Source organism: Chrysochloris asiatica, unplaced genomic scaffold, assembly GCF_000296735.1.
Source record: "Chrysochloris asiatica unplaced genomic scaffold, ChrAsi1.0 scaffold00225, whole genome shotgun sequence".
NCBI lineage: Eukaryota > Metazoa > Chordata > Mammalia > Afrosoricida > Chrysochloridae > Chrysochloris > Chrysochloris asiatica.
Window position 1 is genome coordinate 1545792 of NW_006408743.1, and position 9336 is coordinate 1555127.

General features: G+C 36.2%; 1 protein-coding gene across 1 annotated transcript in view; it reads right to left on the reverse strand.

Annotated features, from left to right (window-relative positions):
- The window catches only part of TMPRSS15 (transmembrane protease, serine 15), a 313147-nt gene that overhangs the window by 214442 nt on the left and 89369 nt on the right, over positions 1-9336 (reverse strand). The window contains exons 8-10 of the mRNA XM_006873157.1: positions 8076-8182; positions 6256-6396; positions 5414-5563 (exon numbers count right to left, since the gene is read on the reverse strand). Coding sequence (XP_006873219.1) covers positions 5414-5563; positions 6256-6396; positions 8076-8182 — 398 coding nt within the window. The remainder of the gene's footprint in view (positions 1-5413; positions 5564-6255; positions 6397-8075; positions 8183-9336) is intronic.

Genomic DNA, 9336 nt, shown 5'->3' on the forward strand with positions numbered 1-9336 from the left:
ATGTTTATTCAATATCTGTGCTGAGCAAATAATCTGAGAAGGCAGATTATATTAAACACACACACACACACACAAAACAAAATGTGGCATCAAGATTGGAGGAAGGCTCAGTAACTACCTGCGATATACAGTTGATACCACTTTGCTTGCTAAAAATGAAGAGGACTTAAAATATGTACTAAAGAAGCTCTCAAAGACCACAGTTCAGTATGGGATGCATGTTAGTGTAAATCAGACAAAAATCCTCACCATTGGACCAATAAACACCATCCATATCGATGGAGAAAAGATTGAAGTTGTCAAAGACCTCATTTTGCTCAGTTCAACCATCAATAGTCATAGAAACAGCCGTCAAAGAAATGAAACAATGTATTACATTAGGCAAATCTGCTGCAAAAGATCTCTTTAAAGTCTTGAAGTGCAAAGGTGTTAATTTCAGGACTGAGGTGTGCCTGACCTAAGCCATAGTATTTTCAATAACCTCATATGCATGCAAAAGTTGGACATTTAATATGGAAGACTGTAGAAAAATTGAAGCATTTGTGTTATGGTGTTGGAGGAGAATATTGAAAGGACCATGGACTGCCAAAAGATCAAACAGATCTGTGTTGGAAGAAGTACAGCCAGAGTACTTCTTGGAAGCCAAGATAGCCAGATTTTGCCTCTCATACATATTTCAGATTTATTGTCAGGAGGGGCCAATCACTGGAGAAGGATATCATGTTTGGTAAAGCGGAGGGTCGAGAGAAAAAGAGGATGAGCCCAATGTGATGGATTGTCACAGTGGCAGCAGTGATAGGGTCAGGCATAGCAACGTTTGTAAAGTTGGCCCAGCACCAGAAAGTATTTCATTCTGTTGTGCATAGGATTGCTATGACATGGTACCTACTAGATTGCACCTAACAACAACAACAACCAAAACAACACAAAACAAACAACTGGGGGGGGGGGATTAAGATTGGTAAAATATTGAATGATGCAGAAAGCATCAAAGGAAGATGGAAGAAATACCCAGAGTCACTATTCCAAAAAGTAAAGGTCGATAGTCAACCATTTCAAGTGGTAGCATATCATCAAGATTCAATGATTCTGAAGGAAATATCCAAGGTGCATTGATGTCATTGGCAAAGAACAAGGCAATGTAATAGATGAAATGCAAATTGAAATCTTTCAACGAATTGCTAAGGTACTAGAGGAACTCACTCATCTATGCCAAGAAATTTAAGAAACAACTACCTGGCCAAATTACAGGAAGAGATTCATACTTTTGCCCATTCAAAAGGGAGGTGACCCAATAGAATACAGAAATCATTGGACAATATCATTGATGTCCCATGTGAGTTTAGTTTTGCTAAAAATAATACCCAAATAGCTGCAACCATACATTGACAGAGAACTTCCAGAGGTTTATGATGGATTCACAAGAAGACATGGAATGAGAAAAACCATTGCTGACATCAGATGTATCTTGGCTGAAAGCAGAGAATACCAGAAAAATACTTACTGTGTTTTATTGACTATGCAAAGGCTTTTGATGGTGTGGACCATGACACACTATGGACACATTGCAAAGAATGAGTAATCCGGAACACTTACATAAGGAACCTGTATATAGACCAAGACAGCCTTGGAAACCCTGTACAACTCACTATGAGTTGGAAGCCACTCCACGGCACATACCAAAACCAAAATTATAGTCCAAAAGGCAGTTGTTTGAACACAACAAGGGAACATCGAATGGGTTAAAATTAAGAAAGGGTGCGACAGGGTTATATTCTTTCACCATAATTACTCAATCTGTATGCTGAGCAAATATATATCTGAGAAACTAGAATACATGAAGAAAAACGTAACATCAGCATTGGAGGAAGACTTGTTAACAACTTGTGATATGCAGATGATACAACATTGCTAGCTGAAATCAAAGAGGACTTAAAACATTTACTAATGATCAAATATCACATACTTCAGTATGGGTTGCATATCAATATAAAGAAGACAAAATTCTTCACCACTGGACCAATAAACAACATCCATATAAAGTGAGAAAAGATTGAAGTTTTCAAAGACTTCATTTTATTCATATCAACCTTCAACACTCATGGAAGCAGCAGTCAAGAAATCAAAGGACATATTGCATTGGGAAGACCTGCTTCACAAGATCTCTTTAAAGTGTTGAAGAGCAAAGATATCAGTGTCAGGACTAAGGTGTGTCTGAGCCAAGCCATGATATTTTCAATGACCTCATACACATTCAAACTTTGGACAGTGACTAAGAAAGACCACAGAAGAATTGATGCATTTGAGTTATCCTGTTGAAGGAGAATATACAAAGTATCATGGACTGCCAAAAGAACAAACAGCTCTGTGTTGTAAGAAGTACACCGAGAGTGCTCCTTGGAAGCCAGGTTGGCCAGACTTCATCTCTCATATTACAGACATGTTGTCAGGAAGGACTATCCCTGGAGAAGGCTATTATGTTTGGTGGAGTGGAGGATCAAAGAAAAAGTGGAAGACCCTGAAATAGATGGACTGGCACAGTGGCAGCAGCAATGGGTTCAGGTGTAGCAATGATTGTGAGGTTGCCCTAGTGTTTCGTTCTGTTGTGCATAAGGTCACTATGAGTTGGTGCCAACTTGATGGCACCTAACAATAGCAACAACACTAAATTAAATTGATTAAATGCTTCAGCAAAACACAGAGATTGGCCAAATTGAAAAACAAACAAATAAAAAACATGATTCAACCATATGTTCTCCACAAGAGAAATACTTCAATTGTTATCATGACTAACTGCAACTGTCACAACTGTAAAGGTAAAGGTTTTGTAACAAAACTGGGTGAATAGTTCATCTTAAAGTCCAGAAGCAGAGGACCCTAGGACCATTAAGGGCGAAGAGCACAGGTGGAATGTGGGGCCCTATCCAGAGAAGCAGCAGTACCAGAATTGGACGTAGAGATGAAGATATGGAGACAGGGAGCAGCTGAGGACTCTGAACTCATGGAAAGTTAAAGGCTGTGTGCTGGCGGCAAGGACATAGGCTTGCAGAATGTGTCCTTTGGTTGTTTAAATGATTACATATTCCTGAGTGTTTTTGTGTACATCCCACTCTCCCCTCCCAAACAAACAAACAAACAAATAAACAAAAAATTGAGGGAAAGGAAGCAAATATTGTTGAATGATGATGCCTGGAGGAAATTGTAATCATTGCAATGAAATGATGGTGTAAAGCCAATGTTCTCCCATGTAAACTATCACTCAGTTCACAACAAAAACATTAAAAAATAGAGAGAGAAATGCTTTGTTGTTGTTACATGACATTGAGTCGGTTCTGACCCATAGTGACCCTATATAGGGTTTCTGAGGAGTGGTTGGTGAGCTTGAACTGCTGACCTTGTGGTTCAAGCTGACTTTGTAGTCCATTGCATTAACCCACAGTGCCATATTAAGTAAGGTTTTAAAGAAAAAGGATATAAAAATATATATCCTGCAAATAGTAACCAAAGGAGCTGATATAACTATACTAATATCTGACAAATAAACCTTAAGGCAAAAATTGTTTCTAGAGGTAAAGGTTATTTTTAAAGGCAAAAAAAGCCAATACATCAGGGAGAAATAAAAATGATAAGCATATATGGCCTAATAATTTGTGGTTGTTAGGTGCCATCAAGTTAGTTTCGACTCATAGAGACCCTCTGCACAACAGAACGAAACATGGCCCAGTTTTGTGCCAACCTCACCATTATTGCTACATTTGAGCCCATTAGTGCTGCCACTGTACAAATCCATCTAATTGGGGGTCTACATAAAGCCAAAGTGTCAGAATTGAAGGGAAGAGGGCATAGGATAGGAGTCCATATTGCTGAGAGACCCAAGACAAGTGTGACGCATGCCTGCAGTATGGCAGAGATGTTCCTTAGTGGAGGACTGCAGCATCCTGAGTTGTTTCTGATCTTGGATTTTATACACTGCTCAATTTCTTAGTAAACTCCAGAATTTCTTAGTATTTTCTGTGAGTTCTGTGTAACCACTGCATTGTATTACCACATCCAGATGTGAAACAGAATGCTGTGGGAGGGATTGTTGGTATCAGTAGTTTGAAGAATGTGGAGGCATGTCTGAACTCCATATCAGAGGAATTGGTCTTGGGCTAAATGTGAGTTTGATTCTCCTTCCTCTTGGTGAAGTCAGAGGAAGGCAGATATGGGCTCTGCACTATTTTTGCATCATACTAATAGTATGAAGTGCAAACATCACATTGTCATCTCAACAAGCACAGAAAAATCATTAAACAAACTGGGAGAGATTGACTTTCTTCAACCTGGTAATGGGTATGTACAAGACACCTATTGCTAACATCCTAATTTATGGTGAAACCTGAAAGTTTTCCTTCTAAAATTAGGATAGTGATAAACACGTCCATTGTTGTCATTTCTATTCAAAAGTATACCGAAGGTTTTAGCAAGTGAAATTAAAACAACAAAAAATCGGTTGCCATCAGGTCTGTTCCAACGTTAGTGACTTTATAGGACAGAATAGAACTGTTTTATAAGGATTCCTCAGCTGTAATTTTTCTGGAATCCTGGAATGGTGCTTTAGGATAAACACTGGACCACAAGGTTAGTTTGAACTTCAAGGTTGGCAGTCTAAACATACCATTTGCTCCTGAGAACCACTGTGCAGGGTCACTGTAAGTAGGCACCAATTGACAGCTCTTAACAACAGTAAAAACAACAATCTTTATGAAAGCTGACTGTCACATCTTTCTCTGGTGCAGAAGTTGGTGGTTTTGAGTTGCCAACTTCTCAGTTAGTAACTGAGAATTTAACTACTACACCAGGATTTGTCAGAAACAAAATATTTAAGCAAAATGAATAAAATATCATCCAAAGTATAAAGGAAGAAGTAAAATGAAATCAATGTAATAAGATCTTGCATAGAGAATATTCTATGGAATCCTCAAAAACTGTCAGAGCTAATAAATGACTTCTTCAACACTGCAGGAACCAAGAGCAATATAAAAATCAATTCTCTTCCTATCTGTGAGCAAGGAACAATCCAAAAATGAAATTCAGGCAAAGGAGAACAAAGTTCAGAAAAGTTCATTATCTTACTGAAATCTACTTAATTAATAATTATTGGCAAACCTGGTGACAACCCAAATTTCTTTGCATCTAATGGCCTCTGTAGTTTTCAACATGGCATGATTATATAGAATTAAATAATATGACATTTAAATATACTCACCTTTACTTCTCTATTTGCTTACTGTTTGTTTTTCATTTCAATGCTTTATTATTTCTTTACTTTAAATGAAATACTGGAAAGACATTTGTTCTTAATGCTGTTCCCTTAAAACTGCAGAAGAAAAACAGTGCTTTCCTTTTGATTTATGAATAAAATGAGTTATACCTGAAATATTTCCCAAAGTGTGGTCAAAATTTGGTCCAGTAAAAGGAGGAAAGGTGTTCCCTCGAATCCTTTCCCATTCATTATCATCATTTAGATCCTGAATCCAGAAACAAAAACCATCCTCAAAATTGCAATTAATTTTCTCATAATCTATGAATAAAAAATGAAGAAGAAATAAACATTCAAATGTGATTCACAATGTGAGTAGTACATTGCATTGACAATAATCTAATTTTATAGTTTATAATTAAGTGACAAGCACAAAATAATTATCTGTTCATCCTTAACTCTGTTTCATTTAGTTTAGTTTCCACAACAACTTGGCTGTTAATTCTGAGAGATTTAAGCGTGTTGTGTATCTCGCTAGGACTTTAGCAAAGACTCATTTATCGTTTCTTTAACACAATTGTTACATCTTGTTTCCATTGGTTTATGTGCACAAACTTGTTCTTATGTTTTCCTCTCCTCTATTACTAAATTTATGACTTTGGTCAAAATTAATATAATGTGGAATGCTCTCATAGTTTATTTTAATTTTTTTTTTTTTTTTTTTACTTTTAGTATTTCCAGTATATAAATATTAAGTGTTTTTTTTAAATTTGATTTGTAATTGTGCTCAAATTGGTTATTCAACTCATTTCAAGAACATGTACTATTTTCTTATTTCTCATTTCTTTTCAAGTATCAAGTAGAGAGTTTCAGTAAGAGATACTGATTTAAGAGATTATATAATGCAACAGTTTACAGTCTTATTACAAAATTGATGGTCCTGCTAATTTAAAATCTTATTACTATATAAAAACATCTGAAAATACAAAGGCTAAAGAATAAATAATACTTACTATTAATCTCTCTGCTGTTAAATGCAGTGTATGTTGCATTAAAACCAATGTATTCACTTTCTTGTGATTCTATAACAAAAGTGACAGTAACAATGTTGGAAAAAATCCTAATAGTTCCAGGATTGGTTTCGCAGAGAGAAGCTACAAAAGATAATGAATGACTGTTATATATACAGATTTGTCTAATCTCTATGTATTTATTTATCTATCTAGCTATCTAATTTGATAATAGTTAATTAACAAAAAGGATTAATTCAATTATTTTATTTTTATTGAAATGGGTATTCTCCTAAACATTAGAACATATAAAAAAATTATTGTAGAGGTTTACAGTTTGAAAAAACAAAACAAAACAATTTTTTTTTTGGCTATATATATTATATACCACAATTGATCTTAGCCAAAAGGTCGAGAAGCAATCAAACTTTGTGTCATACTTCGGACATATTGTCAGGAAGGACCAGTCGCTGGAGAAGGATATCATGTTTGGTAAAGTGGAGGGTCACAGAAAAAGAAGACTCCCAACGACATGGAGTGGCCAAGTGGCAGCATCGATGGACTCAAGCGTGGCAACAGTAGTGAGGTTGACCCATGATTGGCAGTGTTTCGTTTTACTGTGCATAAGGTCACTATGGGTCGGTACCGACTCTATGGCACCTAATAACAACAACAATACTATATACTAGGGAGCTCTGATAGCATAGTGGTTACCAGTCGGGCTGATAATATGAAGGTCAAGAGTTCGAAACTACCAGTCTTTTCACTGGAGAAAAGAGGAGGCTTTCTGCTTCCGTAAAGATTTACAGCCTCAGAAACCTAAGCACAGTCGCTATAAGTTGGAACCTGCTGCATGGCACATATCCACCACCACCATACTATATACTGGGGTCAACAAAATGATTATGGAAAAAAGAGTAAAAATTCCCTTATGCATTAATTTCATTTTTTCCACCAAGTTTTTGAAGTTCTTTTTGTATGTTGTTGTTATTATTAGGTGCTATTGAGTCAGAAATAATATATAGCGATCTTATGTACAACCCACCACTGCTTGGTCCTACAACATCCACATAAGGTACTTGTCCTCAAACTGACACCTTTCCTTAACACTTTAAAGAGACCTTTTGTAGCAGATTTGCCTAATGCAAATACATTGATTTCCTTGCTGCTGCTTCTTTGAGTTGTTGTTGTTGTTAAGTGCCGTTTAGTCGGTTCCGACCCATAGCGACCCTGTACAGGGTTTCCAAGGCTGTAAATTTTTACAGGAGCAGAAAGCCTCATCTTTCTCCCACGGAGCAGCTGGTAGTTTTGAACTGCTGACTGAAGGTTCGCAGCCCGATTGGTAACCCCTACGCTACCAGAGCTCACTTTGAGTATTGCTTGTGAATCCAAGGAAAATGAAGTCATGCCAGAGACAAGGTAGTGCATGCATTATGTATAAACACAGAACCTGAGTTTATAACCTATGCAATATTACAGAAATAGAGAAGAATACTTTTTAGTGTTTCTCTGAATTTGCTTAGTGTGGAGTAACCTTTACACAATGCATATTAAGTGAAGAAGTAACTATACTTCTAATAAATTTGAAATTAAAAAAAGGTAAATTAAAAGAACAAAATGTGAAATAGTTATTTTATTTCAAGAACAATTACATAGAACATTGAATTCTTTTTTTTATATCAGAGAGCAGTTTTATTTATTCTTTTTAGTGACTTAAAGTTCAAGTCCTTATTAAGTTTAAAATCAAAGGGAAAATCACATCACTCCAAAAATTTCCAACATGTTTTCATTCTGATAGTGGACTATATATTTCTTTGACTTACCTCTTAAAATCTTGTTTGGTCCTATTCCTTCATAAATATTTAATACATCTGTGTAATATGTATTAAAAGAACCAAAGCTCAGTTTAATGGAAAGTCCCAGGTTTACACTAAATTGAAAGGAAAAAAAAAAAAAAAATTACACTCTAATCAGTTGTCATAAGTCTTAATGCCTTCTGAACTATGGATGGATTTCACAGAGGTATTTCAAACTAGTTTTAAGTGAATTTAAGCCCACTTAGTTTTCTCATCCCATGACGATGTAAAGCCTCAGAAACCGTATGAATAGGAACTGACTGATTGCACTTAACAACAACAACCACAATTTATTCTTAAAGAAAGTCAGATTAAATAAAGACAAATTTTGAAAATCTTGGTGTGGCACTGTAGATAAGCAAGGTCAGATTAAACTGTAAGGTCATTGGTTCAAAATCACCAGGTGTGCCTCGGAAACCATATTCAGGTTTGTTATGAGTTAGAAATAACTTCACGACAATTAACAACAACAAATATTTTGGTCAATTGCTACTATTTAACTTAGAAACACCATGTTATCTCTACCAATAAGGTGTAAACTGTAACCTAAAACTCAAACCCACTGTGGCTGAGTCCATTCTGACTCATAGTGACCTTTTAAGACCGAGTAAAACTGACACATAGTGTTTCCAAGGCCCTGAATCTTCATGGAAGCAGACTGCTATATCTTTCTCCCATTGAGTGACTGATGGGTTTGAACAGCTGATATTTCAGTTAGTTTACAGAGTATATAACCATTGTGCCATGAGGGCACTCTATAAACTATCAACTTCTGTAATTTTTAGTTATACATAATTTCACAAGACACATCTGTCAAGCTACTTCCAAATGGTCACAGACTTGAAAACTCCATGGAACTGTTTTATTCTGTACACATTGTTGTTGTTGTTGTTGTGAAGTGCCTTCGAGTCGGTCCCGACCCATAGCGACCCTGTACAGGGTTTCCAAGGATGTAAATCCTTACGGGAGTAGAAAGCCTCATCTTTCTCCCGCGGAGCTGCTGGTAGTTTCGAACCACTGACCTTAAGGTTTGCAGCCCGATTCGTATCTGTACACATAGGGTTGCCATAAATTAGAATGGACACTATGGCAACTAATAGTGACACTAATTGCTAACACTATTATAATTTGTGTGATTCAAAGACAGGGATTACTTTTTGTTTGTACTTTTTATAAAGTAGTCCATCCTTGTTTATTGGGGAGAAAAACACACACACAACAACAACAA